Source organism: Apaloderma vittatum, unplaced genomic scaffold (genome assembly GCF_000703405.1).
Source record: "Apaloderma vittatum isolate BGI_N311 unplaced genomic scaffold, ASM70340v1 scaffold16422, whole genome shotgun sequence".
NCBI lineage: Eukaryota > Metazoa > Chordata > Aves > Trogoniformes > Trogonidae > Apaloderma > Apaloderma vittatum.
The window spans coordinates 23,016-45,524 of NW_009703267.1; the positions used below are offsets into that span (position 1 = coordinate 23,016).

At 37.7% G+C, this 22,509-nt stretch overlaps 1 protein-coding gene across 1 annotated transcript; it reads left to right on the top strand.

Annotated features, from left to right (window-relative positions):
• The first annotated feature begins 16,926 nt into the window (after positions 1-16,926).
• IAPP (islet amyloid polypeptide) lies at positions 16,927-21,011 on the top strand. The gene is made up of 4 exons (XM_009864579.1): positions 16,927-17,240; positions 17,617-17,708; positions 17,855-17,992; positions 20,699-21,011. Exons 2-4 carry the CDS (start codon positions 17,629-17,631, stop codon positions 20,889-20,891), a joined length of 411 nt encoding a protein of 136 aa, XP_009862881.1. The 5' UTR covers positions 16,927-17,240; positions 17,617-17,628; the 3' UTR covers positions 20,892-21,011.
• The last annotated feature ends 1,498 nt before the right edge of the window (positions 21,012-22,509 follow it).

The following is a 22,509-nucleotide window of genomic DNA, read 5'->3' on the forward strand; positions in this document are numbered from 1 at the left end:
TCTCTTCAAACACTAATCTACAACAATGTTAATCCTCTCAAATGTGTTTCTTAACTTGATTCCTAGCAAATGCATGGGTATTAACTCCTTCTACCGCTGCCTCCTCATTTTCAGTTTCTAGAAGTTCAATGCATTATTATAGCATTTCTGGAAATACTTTACAGGTAAGTGTAAGTGGTCAGCAACTCGCACAATTAAGTATGATAAGGCATAAATACTTCAAATCCAGGCTGGAACTCTGATCACCATTTCTGTGCCTAAAGATGAAGCAATAGTGTTCCCTCTCTCATATCGCTGCTCTTCATTGTACATTTCTGTTGCTTACTTTGCTTCCACTCTTGGTCTTTCCAGACTATTCTGAAAACCTCTTTAATTTATTAAACAGACTAACATTTAATGCAGGAAAAAGACTGCTTTCCATGTAGTGAGCTGATTTATCCCACAGAATGGTCAGGCTATGCCCTCTCGTCCTGTCACTGGTTGCCCAGGAGAAGAGCCAGACCCCCACCTGACTGCATCCTCCCTTCAGGCAGTTGAAGAGAGTGATGAGGTCCCCCCTGAGTCTCCTCTTTTCCAGGCTAAACACCCCCAGCTCCCTCAGCCTCTCCTCACAGGACTTTCCCTCTGGTCCCTTCCCCAGCCTCGTTGCTCTCCTCTGGACCCGCTCCAGCCCCTCAAGGCCTTTCTTGCAGTGAGGGGCCCAGCCCTGCACCCAGCACTTGAGGGGAGGCCTCGCCAGGGCTGAGTCATGCCCTTTCCCAGGCAGGGTTTCAACGGGAGGAGCAGATGTGCAAGCAGCATTGAATATTAGTACTTAACTGCTTTCTGTGGGCACAGGATAGTGCTTTCATACTACTAATTAATATTCTATGTTGTTGATGTCATCACACAGCTTTGAACATGAGCTACAGTTTGATGAAAATGGAATAAAGAATTGCTTTTCAGCATTTGCTCAGAAAGTGAGGGGAAGGTTTATGACAACACGATTGTCTCAGCAGCAGTGCTCTAGCCAAGCAGAGAATAAAAATGATTTTTATCTTGACCTTATTTCCATTCTATGATTCTATGTTCATCCGGTTGTCAACCAGTACTCCCAGTTCCCTCTCTGCCGGGCCGCTCTCCAGCCACTCCTCCTCCAGTCTGTAGCGCTGCAGGGGGTTATTGTGGCCAAAGTGTAGGACCCTGCACTTGGTGTTACCGAACTTCATCCCGCTGGCCTCAGCCCATCGACCCAGCCTGTCCAGGTCCCTCTGTAAGGCCTTCCTACCCTCTGGCACATCGACACTCCCCCCTCAGCTTGTTGTCATCTGCAAACTTACTAAGGGTGGGCTCAATCCCCTCACCCAGGTCATCAATAAAGATGTTGAATAGGACTGGGCCCAGTACTGATCCTTGGGGGACACCAATGGTAACCAGATGCTAACTGGATGCAGCACCATTCACCACCACTCTCCGGGTCTGGTCATCCAACCAGTTTTTTGCCCAGCAAAGGGTGCATCCATCCAAGACATGGGCTGCCAGTTTTTCTAGGAGGATACTGTGGGAGACTGTGTCAAATGCTTTGCTGAAGTCAAGGTAGACCACATCCACAGCCTTCCCCTCATCCACTAGGTGGGTCACCCATTCATAGAAGGAGAGATTGGTCAGACAAAAGAGTGGGCAAGTGGACTCAAGAACATGAGAAGAAACTGAGGGTGAAAGCAGAGTAGGAAAGGAGTCAAACCTGACCATCTGAGCACCAGTGACATGTTTGTGGTACTGTGGCCTCAAGCCCTAACCTACAGTAGCCTCCCAGGATCTGCACAGCTGTAAGGGAATTATCTCCTTCAATGGACATCAATCAATTTCTCTTTAGGCAACAGCAAGAGGAGAAGCACCTTATGCTACTAGGATAACCACACTGTGACCAAGTTTTGTAACAAATCACCTGAGGAATTGGCACTGGCCAGATGAGACTACTATTTATGAAAAAGTTTTCCCTCAGGTTCTTATTAACCTACCGGCTATCATGTAAACACCTACATTTAAATCCTGTTCCTAAGCCTGCAATGTCCACGGAAATCTCAGTGAAGAGATCAGTAAAATTCCTCCTTACAGGATCTTATTCCTTCCACTTCTGCACTGAGTTGTGAACATATTTACAGCAGGATAAGTTATCAGTAACACACAACTGTCTCCTCCATCCATCTCTCTTACTAGACTAAATTTCCACAGGTAACTATAAAGACAGATAAGTAATGAGAAGACTTGTCTCTACTTACATAATGAGCAAAAAAGTGCACAATGTGGACAGTCTTAGTACAAGCTGCAGCTATAAAGCATGAAGTATGGCATCTGGCGTAACTTGGACTGAGCACGGTTGGCATAATACCAAAGCAGATACATCCCGTGTGGATCAGAGTGGGATTATTCAGCATAGCTGAAAACAGCAGGCAGCTAGCATTGAGAGACATGAGTTTGGACCCATTTGTCCCACACAAATTTGTAAACACATTTTATAGTTTTAAACCACATTTCACCTTAGCTAAACAACAAAAAGGAGAACAGAAGTACACAAAAATTTAAATGGATTAAAATGTCTACAAAGCAATATGCTGCAGTTGCCTTGCCCAAGTCCCAAGGGGACATCCTATTTTCAATGTCAAATGCATCTTCCATTTGTCTCAGCTTACTCAGATGGATAAACTGATAAATACTTGTTTGGTTTAAAAACAATATTAAAAATCACATGAGGTAACCAAGCAGAGGGCAATTACAGTGTCAGAATTTTTAACTCATCTATTCTGGTTGCAAGAAGAATTTTGAAATCTTATTCCACTAGGCACAGTTCAAACTGTTACTCAAATACAGTTACACTAATGTTAGACTAAGGGAAATATTCTAATGGCAAAGCAATTAGGTACTTACAGTTTTGAAAGGGTTTAAAGAAGAAATGACCAATGCTGTATGCTTGAACTTTGACTTTTATTCAAAATTGTTGAACATTAACCCAATTGTGTATATTTGCAGGTTAGAGGGTGTCCTAAAAAATAGTGGCACAAGGTCAGATTGGAAGAGAGGAATGAGTTTGTGTTTTGCACACCCTGAGGGAGGAGCTTTTAAGCCCAGAGTTAGTATATGGAAAGCAGTACAGGCATAATCATTGGTCTTTTCTTGCTGTCTTGGAATGACTTGTAAGAAAGTGTAGCCCTTCTCAGTTGGTGCAAAGCATTTGGAGGCTCGGCTGCAGGGCAGAACTGAGTCTGAACAAAAAGTGGAGAAAACTACTTCAGCCCCTGCAGCACAGAGGCCTAATATCACTCTTCTCACCATTCCCAGCTGCTGGTCTTCAGTGTTTCTTCTCAGTGTAATGCTCTTTCTGGATCTATTTTCAACGTATCCAAGATTAACTACCTACTGTATAACCAGGGTTTTGTTAATTCTAGAAGCAGGAAAAGTTCTTAATAAGTAGGCACTGCAGCATTCACTAGTAACACCCTTTCCTTTGGGTCTTTTGTTGAATGATGATGGTTCACCACATGAAAATGAAAGATAAAAAAGCGACCCATAGTCATATAAGCCACTATGTTTATCCTACAAGCTGGATGATGCTGGTTACTGATTACTGGATGTTACAAAAAGAGAGAGTTTGACCAAGCATAAACAGTTCTATTTAATGTGACCAGAGGTTATGTGACTTCGATCCAATAAGGTAGATGTCACAGCTCAGAATCAGTAAACACAGTTTCAAGTACTGGTGCTGAAGCAGGTTTCACCTTAAGTCTCTTGTTGACACTTGTGTTTCTCCCTCAGAGAAATAACTTCTACTGCACATGAAAAGTCTAAATGTAAGGTCTAAAAAGTGAGGTGAGAGTGGGATTAGCATTACTGAAAGCCTCGCTTTGAGAACAGCCTCTAAGACAGTGTCCCTCATCTTTCTGAGGAAGCACACAGCCTCTCTGAAAAACCTCCCTGGTCTATCATATATCCTGTGTGGTTATGCCACTGGGAGGTGGAAATAACACACCCAAAAAATACTTTGCATTTTTGTTATATAGATTGTTTGTGTCGCACAATCTTACAGCTCTATTGCTTCTACTGAAAGGCATTTTGTAGACTCTGTCAGACCACTGGTGGCTGAGCAGTGCATTGGCCTGACCAGTGCTGCATCAGAGCATAAGGTAGGGCATTTCCCCCTGTTATTTCTTTTAATAAATGTTCATAATTGTGAATTTCTGACAGCCTATATTCTCAGTTCTCTCATACTAGAAAACTTCTCAAGTAAAAAATCTACTAACATATTTCCAATATGTGCAAAGCCTCATTCTCCATCAGAAAATATACATTTTGTAAGAACTGTAGTGCTGCTTTCTCTTCTCTCTTCATGATGGTCTCCAAACCACACCTGATATCTGTCTGTACTGGGATTTTGCTTATATAGTTTAACCAGAAATAGAAATTCTGTTTTCACCTTTGATTTCCTTTAACTAAAATCTGAGGTAAAGTACTATTTCCCACTAAGGTGTTTTGAAGGTTTTCTTGCATTTCATATTTTCTCCACTCACTCATTGCCACTCTTGGAAAATTAAAAAAATCCTACTTATTTAAGAAGGAAATATAAGAAGAGTTCTCTAATTTCCACCATATACCGCTTTTTGTCCACAGAAGACTCTATAATGAAAAAGCAATAGCGAAAAGAGGTAGAAAATGGATGAGGATAGAGCTGCCTTAACTCCACATGTCCATCCTTGCTTCTTTTAAAAAAACAGCTAAAAGTGGTGAGGGAAGAAGATACTGCCCATCAAAATGGCAGTTGTTCAACAGTGTATATCAACAGCAAAGTAGTGTTCATTCAGGTGGAAAGTGACTTCTCTCCTGTATCTACATCACACGCAACAGCTCTCTGTATATGACTAAGCCTTGTTCTATGTAGGAGAGAAGCTTCTGTGTAATTAAAGCATTACCCTTGCTTTTGCATTAAAAATATCTTAACTTCGGTACTCTAAATGTAATAGCTGTCGAAAACAGACTGCAAGCACCTAATCAAGAGATTTATTTAGGGCGATGAACAGGGAATTTGATACATTATATTTATCTTGATTTATTAGAAATTAGAGCATAGATCTCAGTTTGGTTTTTTACTGTATGTTTAGCTATTACAAGAAGTCCTTTCTTCTTTGTCTCTCATCTGATCCATTTTTTAAATACTTCATCTCATAAGTATTTGCAGAATATGCTCTGCATATATTTTATATTTTAATCCATGCTTATCTGGGGGGAGGAGACACCATGATTTTTGCCTACAGAGATCCCTATTTTCAAATCTCCTTATCCATCATAATTAATTAAAAGTAAGATTCTGAGATGCATGCAAGTACCTTCCTTATCTACAGAAAATTAGCAAACCACTGAAATAAAAGCCATTGTCTGGGGGTTTAATTAATTAATAAATAACCACTAAATAATTAAGAGATAGAAAATCAGGGTAACATCACATACAAGACTGTGTAGTTCTGCAATCTCAGTTGGAATATTTTGTTCAACAGCAATTTCTGCTTGGGGTGAGTAAGGTTAAAGATTCAGACCCAGCAAAGGAAATTAAAAAATGGAAAGCAAAAAATTGCAGTCAAATAAACACCTCCTGACAGCAGGCACTTAACATTTTCTTTAAATACTTATCTCTACATCAGGAAACAAAATATACCAGATGGCAGTCTAAGTGATTTATAGTTTGTACCCACTATCACGTCTTTCTAGTTCCACATTAGAGAACTTTGCTTTTTAACTTTTGCCTAGAATTCATCATCAATAACAAGCATTTTAGAAACTGAAGACAAATAAGTACCTGCTTTCTTCTAGGAAGTAAAAAAAGTAATAAAGGGTGAGAAGAAGAAAAAAAGAAAACTGGTATATTTTAAAAAGCTGGAATACCTCTTCAGGATGATGGGGTTTATTACTGCATGAATCAGTTTATCTCAACAGACTTTTGAGGTTTAAATGCCTTTTTCCAAAGATTCACATTGCCCATTATAAAATATTTACCTTTATACACGATACTAAATTTTGGTCAATTCGCAGTAGGATACCTGCAAAGTGCCTTAAAGTAGGAACCTATGTGCTGAATATTCACAGAAGTCAAAAGAATTTCACTTACTGATGCACTTAAGGATGAAATGAGTTTATCTTTAAAAGCAAAATGAATAAACAGATGTTTCAGGGGCATGTTCCTTCAGACTCATGCATGCACACACAGACGCACACAAACAAGACTTTTCCCAAGGACTGTCTAGATTCAGACCTTCTCTGTGGAGTTCTATTTTTCTGTAGCACCATGAGAAAGGAAAAACTATTGGAATAATATCAATCTCTTCTTCATGGACAAAGTGTCTTAGAGATTTCTCGTTACAAACAAACAAAGGCATGTATCCATACATCCAGCTTCACACTCCTAGATGAAGGAAAAAGGCCTTTTACAGGAATAACAAAAGAAATCAGTCCTAAGAAAGTAGTGTTTTCCCAGAAAAAAATACTAGACTGGAAATATATTTACATTAAATGTTAGCTGACTGACAGTGCTGGAGAGTTTCTATAATTTTTTTTAGGCTTTTCGGAAGCTGAAGGATGTCGGAGGAACATTTTTAGGGTAAGTGTGTGTTCTCAGTCTTAAAGCAGGTAATCACAGCCTACTCGTGTAGTCTGTGTGCATAAAACTCTCTCTGTAGGAACATACTCACAAGGCCCATACCCGAACGCTTTTGTTACTTCCGTGAATTTTCAGTGTTTGTATGTGCTTTGGTGACACTTGGAAGCATCTACTGTGCAGATCTTGACCTTTATAACCTGCTTTTTTTTCAGCACACAGCCTTCAGCAGTGGCACTGGGGCACCGAACGAAAGCGAGGAGTCACTCCCAGCCATTTGCCAGTGATCAGCAACATGTGCAAATTAAATACCTCTCAAAAAAAAATAGGAGTAGAGATATGAAATTAACATACATTCACAAATGCACAGTTTAATATTCAGTAAGTTTAGGTAAAATTCAGTGTCCACGGAATTCAGTATTTTTCTCTGCTGTGATTAATTCACAGATAATACAGCATTATAGAGAGTCCATGATGTCTTAGCATACTGAATTCCCATCTAATACATACGATTTCTCCTACAGGCCATATTTGCACAAAGGTCACTTCTTTCTGCATTATTAGGCCACTGCTTGAGAAACTAAGACTACAAGTATTTTCTTTCTGTCTGGACAGACTGTCTGGATAGTCTGAGGGGGCACTCTAATGATTCTCATGCTTCAGTATAAGGAAAACACCTTGAGAAAGTCAAGTATTTGTGTAGAATCAGGTATAACCTATTCTCAGCATGTAGCTTTGTTGAAGATCCTACCTAGAGTCTTCCAAGAGGCATTAGAGAGAGTCAGATATTTCCAGAGAGTAATTTATCCCATCTTAAGCAGCTGTCTAAAATAAGTGGGAGGAAACGGTCTCTGGAGGTGTTTTTCTTCCCCTTGATTTGAAAGTCTAGAGAGCTAGTTTAGTCTAGATAACTAACTTTTAGACAGAAAAAAATCAGGGCAGATGATGCCCATCCTGGTTGTCTTTGCCTATGTATTCTCAGTCTAGTTGTCTTGGCCAAGGAACAAAAAAGCCTATCAGCTAGTAGCTCTCAGCCTAAGGTCAGAATATCCTTACAACTGCTATGGAAGCTCACAGGAAATTCAAATGGATAAATCACAGAAGCACAGTGTTCATATGAAATCGTGTTCTTACGGAAATCAGTTGAAGTTCTCAGTAAAAAATGTGGAGTTGATGAACAATTACTGGTCCTAGTCTAAATGTTATTTGCAATGACGAGTTACCTACCAAAACCACAGAAGTGACTTCTGACTTCACTTTAAATACAATTCATGATTTTGGAAGCACTGAGGACTAAGTATCTCTTTCCCAGCCCTGCAGTTGTAAACAACCACTAATGTAACTAACTCAGGAAAAACTGGAAATACAAGCTATGTCTCCACAGAACTGAGCAAACATGGGATGCACATCCCATAGGACATAGCATGGAAACCCAGATAAGGATGTCATGACACAGATTATGTTCACTGTCATTTCCCCCATCAGTTCAGAGCTGGGCCACAACCAAGCAATGCTCAAAACCATATTTTTTCACTTGAATCACCTGAAATCTGTTTCTGCTGGCTTATCAGGAGACACAGGGGAGCTTAAAATTTCACCCCTCACCAGTACTGATCGGGACAGTGGAGTGCAGAGCTGTGATAGTTGAAAGCCACACAGCTCCCAGTCAAATAGAGGCTATTGGAGAGAATTTCTAACAAAGACAACACCAAATTTGCTTCTCAGGGTTTACCCAGCTCTGGGTACACATGCCAGAAGCTCCACTGAAAATTTAAACTTTTGAACAGACCAGCAAAACTGAGTCTGGAATCCTCACAAGACAGGCTCTTTCACAACATCTCTTCTCCTTTCAGCTGCTCATAGAGGTCACAAAATCCGCACAAATCAAAAAACCCTTCTCAAGATATTTCAGGAACCTAGTCCCTCAGCAGACAGAAAGGAATGATTCTAAATAAAGATGTAATAATTTAACTGATCCTCCTTTAATCAAAAACCTACTTGTTCTGGCATTGGTTATATATTAGACTGAGGTAAATCGTGGGGAGCCACAAGGTGTCGTTGTACTGGCCAGTGAACAGACTAATAGGCAAGAAGAGCTCGACCTACTCCAGACAGGTAGGGAAGCACTTATCTGCATTTAACAAAGGAAGTGGGGTGGTGCTTATCTCTGTATACACAGAAGCACAGAGAGACACAAGATCTTCTGCCCGTTTTGAGCCTGAATTCAGATTTAGTTTGACTATGAATGTCAAAATTAATAGCAGGCATAGTATGCACGTTTATGTTAAAATATGTTAAAGTATGTTAAGGATCCTGACTTTGCACAAAAAGTGTATAAATAAGCTAAATTTTGGTGATGTATTCGAAGCATTGGGTGATTTCCAAGCTTCCCAGCGCTGCAATAAAGAAGTGCCTGCTTATCTACATGTAGATAAGTTCTGTTGTTTTTGCAACCTTCCCTTTGAAAATCGCAACACAGGAAGACTTCCTTTCCTCTCACCTCAACAGAGTATATGTCAGCTATAGACTCAATAAAAATTCAGATCTGTCTTCCCACCTCAACTCTGCTATCAGCTCTGTGCATCCCCCTTAACTCTTCATCAACTCATTTTTTTTCCCTGTAATAAAAGTCATTTATAGCAAGCATTCAGATCCATACATTGGGGATAATATTATCTACGTACAAAATATTAATTGCTGTCTGTTTTCGTAACTATTTATTTATTTAAACTAGTGAGACTGTCATAACAGTTTCTCACTTAAGAAAGCAGTTCAGCACATCAATTTCCACTTGCATGTGTTTGAGGATTTTGCTTTTGTTTTAGCAAAACAGGTTCATGTCTTCCAGCCTTGTGGAAAACTTGATGAAGACATAAAATTCTTTATACTTCATAAAATTTGCCACAAGACTAGAAGACATTCTGTTACACAAACTTCTGGTTTTAAATGTTAGAAAACATAAATGTTTCAATTGTCAAAACGGCTTTTCAGAATAAATTACCTATGCAAAAACATGACTGAAATCCCAATGATATATTTTGGGGCAGTACATTCTTTTTAAAGTACAAAGGGATTTGTTGTGTGCTTAGGTCATCAACTTGCCACTAACGAGGCATATTGTCTCATGAACACACTTTAAGAAAAGTTAAAGGAATAAATTTAGTGTAGGTTGACTGTCAGTTCAAAGGCTTTAAAGTCTCTCTGGAGTCTTTTCCTCTGAAAAAAATGACATTAACTATGATTCATCAATCAGTAGTTTATGTAACCTGATAGCACTTCACTTTCACTATCCATCAAGTTCCCAAGTTTTTTGGTGTGTGATAATATACTTTACGTGCAGAGATATCATCCGGCTAGATACTGGTTACTAGAAAATGCTTAAAGGTGATACTCCTGGCCTTTCTAGGTACACTTTCCTCTTCTAAGACAACTTAATCATAAAAGGTGTGAAATATATAAGTGGAAGCTCCAGGAACATGAGTGAACTTTTGGGAGTCAGGCAAGTAGCTACGTATCTACCTGTGAGTGTGTCTTTCTAGCTACATATCTTTCATTTTTTAAAACATGGGAAATTTTCATAGGATTCCCCAAAACGGGTAGAAAGGTTTAAATTGCCTGAAATATATGCCCTCTTTTGACAACAGAAATTAAAGAACTGAATTCAAATAAGAGTGCACATTTGAGACTTTCTAATAAAAATCACCTTACTTCTATGTTGACAATTTTTGCTCTTTTAACAGTTGATTACTCAACTGCTACAGACTATCATGAGAATTATAAAAGACAACAAGATAATACATGACCTAGAGCAATGGGTCCTGGTGATTCCTAATGTTGTGGAGAAGATTATGACTGTTTATGATAACTGCTCATAAAATACTTTAAGAACATGTTAACCCTTTGTTGACATAAAATTATACAAAATATTCTGTTGATGCAAAAGTATATATAACATTGCCAATGTGATAGTTCTCTGGAATGAAAGTAGCCATTTACAGTACTCGGGAATGCATCAGGAAGGGGTACAGGGTCCCGGTGAAGAGTAACAAAATCAAGACTACAGTCCCTAGAATCATAGTTATTAGCTGGAAGTCTAGGAATTCTGTAAATCAACAAAATAAAGAAACAAAAAACCTACCAATCTAGACAATAGTTTATGCAATAGAAAAGACTCTGAACTTAAAAGCAGAGCTTAAGATACACATTCTAAATAAACAGTACATACTCAAAACTGATGGATTTTAGAGACACTTGTCCTGAAGTATGTGCTTCCCTGCTGCTCTACACAACGTTCTTTTCTTAATCAAAAGCTATGATGACTTTTCAGCTTTGTCCCATTGAAGCTATAAGCATTGGCACAATATGCATTAATATTAACTTATTTCAATATGTTAATGATTGAATGTTTCCAGAGCTCATGGAGTTTTTCTGCCTCGCAATAATACAGTGCATTCAATTTTCCACTGGGTATTTGGTTCAGTTGCAGTTCATTGCAAAAACTATCACCTTTCGAATCAGCCATGCTACTTGTGGCTCCTAAAGTATTTGCAAGAGCTCATATTTAAATACGGACTTTTCAATACCATTCACCTTTCCTGTTATCTGGACAATCTCAGCTAAAGGTGGAGAAGTTGCTAAAATGTGGAAACTTATATTGGTGTAAAAGACACTACCATAACAAGCAAAAATCCACTATTTTTTTCCAGTTACATATGCTGAGGTCCTAATGAATTTTTAATGATTTCTTACATTGGAGAGACAATTTCATGTACTGATTCATGTTCCCTGCACTTTTCGAAATCTTTTCTCATCTCCACGCACAATGAAAAGGTCAGATCTCGCACTCACACATACAATAATCCAGGTATACAGAAATGCAGCCCTACTGCACTTCTTTTTGAAGAAAGACTATCTTATTCCGTAGCCACATGTGACGACATACCATAAATAAGTTAATCTATGTTTCATGATATTGTCAGCGTAAATCCTCCTACGTAAACCAGCACACTGCATTTGCCCCTAGTGAAAAATTATTACTAACATATCATGACTGATTCTCCGTTCAGCACAACTCCCCATTTTAAACAGCAGAGAAAATGCCACTATTAATAGCAGAGCTGTCAAGACAGCATCATCTAAAAGACTTAGAGTGTTTCAAGACAAAGCCAGATTGTCACTCTCATACTGCAGTTTGCAGAGGGGGGGAAAAAAAAAAAAAATAGAAGTCTGATTATTGAAAGTGAGATAGTTTGAAAGAAAACTTAGTTAAAACTTATGCACTGGATGAGATAAGAAGGGCTGACATGGTTATGTGTAGATTTATTTTGAAACCCAGCAGTTTCTCTTACTGGTGAATGGTTTCATTCGCTCTGTACTTACTAGCAATTCACCTCCAATGATATAAGTCTGGGGAGCATGGAGGGTGGTTCCTCATTGTATCTTCAACAGATGTCTATGCTCTTTATAAGATGCTGGGGTGGGGAAGAGGGGGTGGAGAGTTCTCACAGTTACACTCAGTAAATCAGAAACAGCTTTTCTAGACATATCTAATTCCTTATTCTCTTTTTTCCTTTACAGGAGCATTCAGGGAGATCTCATTCTGCACATTCAGCAGCAATATAGTCACTCCGGCCTCTTCGGTAAAGAGAGACCAATGCAGTGAGCCAGGATGCAAATTCACACAGTACTGACTCTGTAAGAAGATATTCCAAAAAAGGGTCAGAGCCTTCCTTTTAGCAAAATTACTCATTCCACTTTGAGGTATACATATGCGTACACATGCTGTAGGACTCCATATACTATTGTAGTACTGTTGCAGTAGTGGCATGCATACATTACAGCAATATATTTGAAAGCTGCATACCTTTTTATAGATGAATTCTTATTGACACTGACTTTAGAGAACAATCATAGCAGGAAGCAATGAATGGCTTGCCTTACCAGAAAGGAAGAATAGTAGTAGTATTTCACAGTACTTATCTACTACTCTGTCCAGAGCCCTTGTAAGTGACATTGATACCAAAGGAGAGTTCTGCTTTTGCTCATACTTCTGGAAGCAGGTTGCAGAAAAGACATAGGAAAAGAAAATCAAGAATTTAAAACTTCTGTAGTATTCAAAGGTAAATTGTTGGATGCAAGCCAGTAGAAACCATGCAATTGACACTCTACAAACTTTAAGTAGGAATGGCATTAGGAACTCATCAATCACTGTGCTGTCAATTCTGACTCCTCTGATCTAGCCATGGGATTTACTTCTCTTGCTTGGAGATTCCCAGCAGTAAGAACAGATTCAGCACAAACTCTGCTCATTCTCAGAGTGATCACTAGCACTAGCCATTTGAGGCCACATCATTGTTCTCTCAACAGTGTGAGCTGAGTAGCATAACATGTTATAAAAATCAGATTTAAGATACTGTTAACTACCCAAATTACTTCTTTCCATTTGATAGTCAGGTCCATGGATGGACACCCATCATTTCTGAATCACCTGTTTTTTTCCAGTGGGAAAGAAGTTATTAACTTCGCTCCTATTACCTCTTCCACTGCGTCTTCCACACTTCTTCCACAGGTTTAACATCAGTTTTGAGATCAACAAGAAGAGCTTTTTGAATCTTTATCAGCACTGAAGCAGCCCACACCAAATCGGAGTAACAATGCAAGTTGTGCTAGCAAAAGCATGTATGATAAAACAGTATTTGAACAAAGCAGATACACATAGCTTAAGTGCTAACAGTAACAAATTACAACTCCATACACCAGAAAATGCAAACATTGTAGTATTCATCAGCATAGTATCAAGCAAGAAATACTGGGAAGAGAGTATTATCACCAAAATTATCTGACTGACATCAAAATGTAGAAATTCAGGGAACAATCCAGGTTTCTAACCATAGGTATCTAGTGTAATTTTAGACCCCTTTCATGTTTCACCTAGTCTGCAGTTGCTACAGCAGTGTCTTACTAGCTGGGTTCATGCATGTCAGCCCGGATATCCTAACACATCTAAAATCTTGGTACAAAAACTATGTTTAGGCACCTGAATAACTTTTCTAATTTGAGATTTGTCCATTTGAACACAAAGCACTTCGACTTTTTCAGAGGTGCTGAGACTACCACTGAAACTTTTTTCATACCTTATTTTTGTTTTGAAGTCTGATCCAGACTTATTTAACAGGAATCAAAAGCTAATAAGAGTGTTACAATTTTGTAACAGGTACGAGCGGTGACACCTGCACCATTCTGTTTCATTACCCACAGCACTTACACTGATGCATATCAACGCTGCTGTTACTATGATTTCTGGATTATTCAAAAAATTGAAATATGCTCATTTCAGGTCAATGCCTAAAGCTTTTCCTTTCCTGTTTTGATACAAGAAGAAAACTAAACCATGAGTTATTCTCACACTTACAGGTCCTGGTAACTGAGCAACAATGTAATTTACTGGAGACATTTACCTTACACAGCAGAACAGCATCTGGTAAAGTGCATGCAACAGCTCATAGGGCTTTTTGTCACTCTCACAAATGGGAAAAAGACATCCATTATCAAAAATCTTAATGTGTGTTATTAATGTTATTAAGCAAATACACAACTCAGAAATTGAAAAGCACCCATTAAAAGTGGGAAACAGCTGTCCAGCAGGTGTTAAGAATAACCAAAGAAAAAAGTAAATATATGAGAGGGAGACAACCTTAAATATTAGGAACTGAGCATGTAAGAGACTTAAATCACCCTGATGGAATTCATTTCACATACATTTAGAAACCTGCAGTGTAAACATCTACATCTGAGCAAATCACCCGAGGCTGTTTTTGTAGTCAAAAAGGAGAAACAGGCAAAGTCATTGAAGCTATTTTGAACTTTCGCATTTGAAACAGGCACTAGAATGGTCTGTCTATTCATCTCCTACTTAGTCAGATAAATCCTACTCCCCAGCGTATAAAAGCAGTAGACACTTGAGAAAGGCTGGTTCCCTGCTCCTCTGCTGCCACTACATTACAGAGCAGAGCATGTTCATCATCTTGCAACTCATGACATTTACGTAGGTAGTTTCCAGAAGGAACTGGGGCATTGGCGTACCATATCTTCCGGATTCTTTGTAAATCTCAGCTATGGCAGCCTCTAACCCTCACATAGACACAATATTTTAGACAAATCTTTTCATCAGACTTGATCTCCAGCATAAATATGTAAAATTACCATGTAACTACTCAGGATAGAATTGGTTGCGGGTTTCTTGAACGAGAATACTTGCTTTTTCCTTAGACTGATAACAATTAGTTATACACAGTAACAAAGTTTTTTTCTAAGATCAAGGTTAAGGAATTTTTTCAGGATAAACATAGTTTTCTAACCACTTAATTGAAAGGTACTAACTGCACAGTACCTAGTGCCAGGTTCTGACATTTGAGTTACGAATAATTCTGCTGTCAAAGAGAAAATATGAAATTGTCTACAATTTCATATTCCACTCGTTTGTGTTGGAAAACACTACTTCTTCTTAAGAGAACTTGTAACAGAAGCTCTAATAGCTTAATTTTGTTAACATTGTATCTGACAAATATCTGGATAGAATTCTTGCTGACTTTGCCAAAATGCTATGTGGCCCAGGAAGCAGGCAATAGTCCTGAATCATCAGGAGACCAGTTTCATTTCTACAATGCACTCAAGAATCAGCTTTTCTCTTCTTCCCTCAAAGCATTAGAAGCTTCCCAAAGAATTAGGATTTGGGATCAATGCTTCTTTGAAAAGATCACTTACATCAACCCAGAAGTTGCTTTTCAGGAGCTGAAACATGCGTTGGCCTTTTCACAAGGGCTGAGCACACACACGACTGCTGAGTGTCAGTGGGACTCACATCTCTCTCCACTCTGAAAGAAGTGCATCAAGGTATTTTCAAGTTCAATATTTAAGCAGTGAATATCGGCTGGTGTCAATCACCAGCTAAATTATTTGCATAATTGGCTTCTTAGAGCAATTCTATCTCTGTAAAATGAGTCTAATCATGCCTTCACTTCGGAAAAGTGAAATTGCTACAGTGAAAATAACAGCAGACTATTATTTCATTGTAGGTAAATGCTACAGTGAAAATAACAACAGAAGACTTTTTGGAGAGGTAAACTTGTTTCAAACATCGCACAGAATGTATTGTCATGGGGAAGATAAACCAACTCTCTTCCACTGGCACTGCCCATCCAGGGGAGGATGACAGGAACCTGGAGGGGGGAAGGGAGAGCAAAATATCCAGAAGCAGCATCCTTTTAAAAACAAAACAAACCCAAACATTTTGTCATCTGCTAGAATCTTACTTGCAGACTAGCTGTCCTCTCAGGTTAAGAGGCTGCTATCCCAGCTAAGCATTCCTTCTGTATTCAACTCAAGTAGCACAGGTGTCTGAAGAGAACCAGCACTGGAACTTCAGCCGTTTGAGGGAAAATCTGGCGTTACACACTAAACCAGCAAAGGTGGTATTCTCTGGGGATACGGAAGATGCATATAACCTCTCATCACAGAAAACTTTGACTGAGCTTTTGTGCCAGCATCTTAACCTCCATAAATAATTTGAAGACCTGTTTTCTAAAGGCATTTGGGCACCTAAAGGCAACTAACCAGACAGATTTTTTTTTTAAAAAAAGTAATTTGCCTAAATCCCACTGAAATTAGGAAAAAAATCGTTCTAATCTGTATCTGTGGAAATCTGCAATCAGATTATTTATTAATATTGGGTTTAGCTTGTTAAAATCTGCATATTTTGCCCTGAACCATACTCTACACACACTAAAGAAATAAATTTGCACTGGCAATCTTTATTCTGGCATTTCCTAGTTTCTCAATCCTAGTCACGGCTTTCTTTAGAGTATTAATTGACACAACTTTCATGCATGACATAAAAATCTATCAGTGTTAGTAAAACATCAGATTTTACATGAATGATAGACTTTTCATTCATATTTATACTTTACTGAAAAATGTACATGATTTCTACCTTGTTATCCTGAATGATCACTCTGTCAATTTAAATAATTTTGGATCTTATTCCACATACAGCTTTTATCCCTTCAAACGTTTTTTTCTGTTTTGATTATCATGTATTTTAACAACAAACCTCCACAACTTTAACTATTCTATCTTTTCTAAGATACTTCAATTACTCTTGATCTGGCATTTCATTTACTCTGGCTCTCTTTAAAACTTTTGTTACCTTATTTAGCCCTTGAAAACACCCACAGGGAATATTACCTCAGCATCTTATCAGAACCGTAAAATTGAGGCTAGAGTTCTGATGTGCGATATGCTGTTACAGCATCTTCACGAGGGCATCCTGCAAATACCAGCTTAATATTTACTGATGTGTGAATGTAATAATGACCTATCATCTGCCTCTGCTCCTCTCCGAGGTGCTTTCTATCTATAGGGATGGGAATTAATGACAGTCTCTCTGTGCTGCCTGATGTCAGAGCTGAGAAAGGTGCGAGGGGTATATAAGAGCCGTATTACTTGTCAGCAAGGAAGAGGGAAAAGGAATACTCCAGACCTGGATGCAAGTGTGGAAGTGTTGCGTGCACCCTTCTTGCTAACACAGGCGTGCTTCTTCTGTTAGCCCCCTGAACGCTAAAAGGTAATCAATTTCTTTTTTTTTCCTCACCTAAGATGCAGTGCAACAGATGTGCTTTCTGGAAAGCACAGTCTTCTTTCATTACTGATCAATAGCATTTTTCAGGAAAATGCTAAGATAACTTCCAGGTAAATTGCTCCTGGGGACAGAATTTGAGACTGGGACAAGAAAACCAGAGATAAGGGAAAGGATTGAAACTACCAGATGGAAAATGAACATTTACTTTAAGAGTTACTTGTCTGAAACTGCATTGTGTCACTAAACTAAGGCTGTGAAAAAGACTAGTTGCTGTAGATTTAGAACAGAATGGGCATCAGTAATAGGATATGCTGAAGAGTATTTGGGTTTGATCTCAGATTTGCATCATTATTCTTTTCAGAAAGTTTGGAAGATGTGCAACCTAAAGCTGTCAGTTTTCTTCATTGCACTTTCTGTCACTCTGAGCTGTTTGGAAGCTACACCTATTGAGAAGTGAGTAATAAATAATAATATTTATTTCTTTCTAGGGGAAAAAGTGTTCAAATTATTGCATGAATGTTGTATTTGCTTTCATGTCACAAAATATGAGCAAAAATAGAGTTATTCAATTTCACAGGGTATTTTATTGTTGTTTAAAGATTACTATCTGTGACCGATAATGATCCATCTGATGGTACTTCCAAGAGACAAGGATGGATATTGCCAATAATGTCACGGAATACACTCTCAGGACTTAATGAGGAAATGCCAGAACAACCAGCAGCAAAGACAAAAAGGTATTGATTTTCCTTGTTTCTTCTAGTCCTATCAGTTAGGATTAAATTATAAAGTAAACTTTGTGCCAGTAATATTCTGTTACTTGAGACTCTTTATGTCTGTTGTTTATCCTCACAAAGAACCTAAAATACACTTCTTCTTGTAAACAGAGCCATTCTGTAAGCATAAAGATCAAAGCATTCAGGGTAGAAAGTGAAATCCAGAGACAGACATTGCAGATTATTTAAGCACTTTACAATTATAATGTTTTCATAAATTAAAAAAGTTGCAAATACAACATTACCTTGAGAAAAAAAAGGTGTATATTGACAAGGCTTTCTTATTTAAGTTTGTCACATTTCCAAGTCTGAATGGGAAAAAAAAAGAAATATAGTCTTCTTAGTAATACTAGTGTTTAGAATTGAATTATTTTAAAATAAAATTATTTCCTGTAAGTAACATTTCATTACAGAGTTAAATATCAATTCATCATGAGAAGAAGAAAAGAAGCAATTAGTTCCGATAGAATTTAACTAGCCTGAAATGCATGTGAGTTTATAAAACCATAAATCAAACTTCAAGTAACATTTTTTGTGAATAAAATAACTTTTCAAAAAGTATTTGCAATTTGTACTGAAAGATATATAATATTGAGCTATTCTAATTGTTCATCAGGCTTTTCAGTGAATATCTTATAATGACAATTCAGTTACAGACAGATGCAGTAAATACACGTGTCACTATAGATACCCATTCTTTCGTCTCATTATTATATGACAATTTGGTTATCTTAAAAATATTTTGATAATGGAGGCTAAGTTCCCTCATGTTTACAGCTAGTACTATAATAATAATAAGAAGAAGAAAAATAAAGATAAGGATAAGGATAAGGATAAGGATAAGGATAAGGATAAGGATAAGGATAAGGATAAGGATAAGGATAAGGATAAGGATAAGGATAAGGATAAGAATAAGAATAAGAATAAGAATAAGAATAAGAATAAGAATAAGAATAAGAATAAGAATAAGAATAAGAATAAGAATAAGAATAAGAATAAACACAAGGCATCATCTTTATGAATGTGGTATGCCTTATCTGCTTTTCTGGGGCCTTTGTTTGCAATCTCTTACTGGATGAACTGTCTCATTGAAGAACATATTCAATTAAGGGCTACAGATCAAAGACCTAACAGGTATAACGGGTTCAGTCAGGCTAGACATCAGTTATAAATCTAGTAGCTTCCTGTAAGGACTGGAGTTTTAAACTCAGAGTATTAGGGCCTAATTTTGCAATTTTTGCCTAATTTTTAACGAAAAAGAGAATTATACCTTCACAAAGAAATCAGGATTTCCATAAGACCCAATTGCTGTTTGAACCTCGTATTTTAGAGCTTGATTAAACTCTTTTTAAATCAATAGAAATACCCATGTAAACCTAAGAGAAGCTGTATCAAGATGTATCCAACTGTTTCCTCTAAATAAAATTACAAATTTAAAATATTGATTGCTTAAAAATTGCTGCTTATTTGCCAGTGAAGAACCAGCATAATACAGATATTTCCCTCACAATTTCTATTCTGTTTGGACTCTTACATTAATACAAACAACTGTAAAAGAATAGATGACATTTTAGATAATGTATTTAGGGAATCAATAGGAAACTGTACCCAATGGTAGTTGCTTAGATTTTGAAACTGGAATATTGTCACTCTTCACAGTAATTTTTTGCTGCAAACTGTTGTCTACCTCATGCCACATCAACTCGAAGAAATCCAAGAAAATTAACAATAACTTAATAAGCAATCTCAGCAAGCATTTGTTTCAATCTGAAGGAACAACACAGCAGTCAAAGAAACAAGTCTGAAAACCCAAGCTCTCTCAAGCTAACTGTTGTATTGTGATTAAGAAAATAAATAAATCTCTTGCTCCATAAGCTTTACATGAAGTTCTGTAAGCAGTCTGTTGGTTCAGACCATAAAATGTTCTTTTTAGGCATGGGTTCTTCCATGGACACTCTTTAAAATCTCATCCAGCAAATTATTAACTCCTACCACAACAGCACTTTCAAGTTGCTGGTCTTTCAACAAAGATGTGGCCGCTTTTCAGAAGTGAAGAAATCTCTGTTTAGACAGAGCAAAATCTTTAGCGGTACTGAAGTTAGTAGAAGTTGGATACACCTGACACCTCTCATGAACTGTGGCCCAGCTGTGAGAATCTCCGGGCTCAGTCCATCTGATGTGGACTGGAAGATTACTGTTCACGTCAGTGAGAGCAGAGTATGGTTCTGTGGAAACAAGAGAACTAAATAAATGATAGTGACTGTCATTATGTTAGTAATCCTTATGATAATCAGCAAGAGCTCTAAATAGATTTAGAAGTTCAGCTTAAAGCTAAACATTCAGTCATTGTTTTCACTTACTGTCTTAACTATGCTATCATTACAGGTTTTCTAGATGTCATAAACTGCTAAGTGGAATATCAATAAAAATGACATATGACTGTTAAAGTCTTTGCATTTAAATAACCTCCATCATTAAAACTGATAATAGCATACAGCGCAAGACTTTTTTTCAGGCACAAAGTAGGTGGTAGGAAGATTGTAATGTTCCTGTATTTGTGCACATATTAAAAGAACTCCCACATTAGCACAGCTCAAATCTGTTAGAAGTGGCACACTTGATTGCTCATCATTTCACTCAATCTTGGCTCTTTTTGTTTTACTTTAGTAGTCACCACCTGGAGAAACGGAAATGCAACACTGCTACCTGTGTGACACAACGCTTGGCCGACTTTTTAGTTCGTTCCAGCAACAACATCGGAGCAATTTATTCACCTACCAACGTGGGGTCCAACACATACGGAAAGAGGGACACAGTTGGCCTTTTAAGCAGAGAACCCCAAAACAATGCACAGCTTTAGGGTGTTAAAATGATACAGTTTTCATTAGGAGCTCAGTTTTTAATGTATGAATAACCTGTTGGTCATTTATTAACTGTATAGTCTTAACAGTGCCTTGTTTTCTGTGTGTGCGCGTGTGTAGGTACGTGACTTATGTTCATCATTTCACTATGCGTGTACAAAGGCATGCATAGGCTATTGTTTCAACTCCATTAAGAACTCCAGAAATCTGCTTGTCAAATTTCTTTGTAAAAAAATAAATATATATATCAGAATAATAAATGCAAAATTGTGACAAGATTTTTTATTATTATTACTATTAAAAGGATGAAAAAAATAACCATGATGTGTGTCTTTATAGTCACAGCCTGGTAAGAAAAAGAAATCATCTTAACTGAGCCCAACAAAAACCAGAATGCTAGCAGAACTTAGGGCCTAATGAAAGAAAAACAGCAGAATCTTCTGGGTTTGAAACATCTGTAGCTTCCTGTTTTGCACAACCGAAAGAACCACTAGGTGAGCCGAGACAGCTGCATTGTGCATGTGATTATACCAGTTAACTGACTGGTCTCTTTCCACCTTAGTGTGCAGTGAGCAAGCAGAACTGCTCTTGCACACAGATTTCCAAACACAATGAGCATGGAATTTTAAGAATTTACAATTCTTACTTTAAGGAGGTATTAGTAAAATGCAAGCAAAATGAGCATAACTGCCTTTAAATATGAATAAAAGAAAACTCAGTTAGCAAGCTAACAGAAACACCTGTCCTTGGGTATTCCTCTCCTTGAATTAGAGTAACAAAGGGAAGAGATAAAACCAATGAGCAGTTCAGACATCAAAATTTACCAAAGAAACAGGGTAAATTTGCCTGCTGGCATACTTAGATTACTACCAAAATTCAAGAAAACTAGTTTAGAGATGGGCAGACCATCTGTTGTCTACCTCATGCCCCATCAACATGAAGAAATCCAGGAAATTTAACAATAACTTAAAAAGCAATCTCAACAAGCAAGTATTTCAGTCTGAAGGAACAACACAGCAGTCAAAGAAACAAGTTTGAGAACAACTGAAAATTGACAGTTTATTTTCTCCTACCTCAGCCCTGCATCAGTGCAGACTTAATAAACATGTTTGTTCCTTTTAACTGTTCAGCAAACATTCATAGAGGTGGCATCCTATATCACAGCTACGGTTTGTTTGTCCATCATTTTCTCAGTGAAGCGGTCACTATTATCTGAAAAACATGACTGTCCAATTATGAAAAACATTCAGCAGAAACTTAGTGCTGGAAAAACAAATTAAATCCTAATAATTGCCTTTGGTTATTTTCTTTCTGTTATAAAGATTGCCTCAAAATAGAAATGTTTTTCCTAAATTTAATGTTAAGTGGTGCATTCGTTTCACAAATTATACATGGGAATGAAAATTAATGCACAGTTTTTGCTGTTGAAGTGTTACTGATTACTCTTTTTGTTGAGAAAAATTTCAGTCTTCACTGATGTTCTAATGGATATCTATTCTTAAAGTTACTGAGAAAAACATTCAGATGGTATTAAACCTGTCTGCCAGTGGGAAATGCTTTCCATTCAAGCTACTTTTGAGATGTATTACACACCCATTGTAGTATTCATTTGTTTCC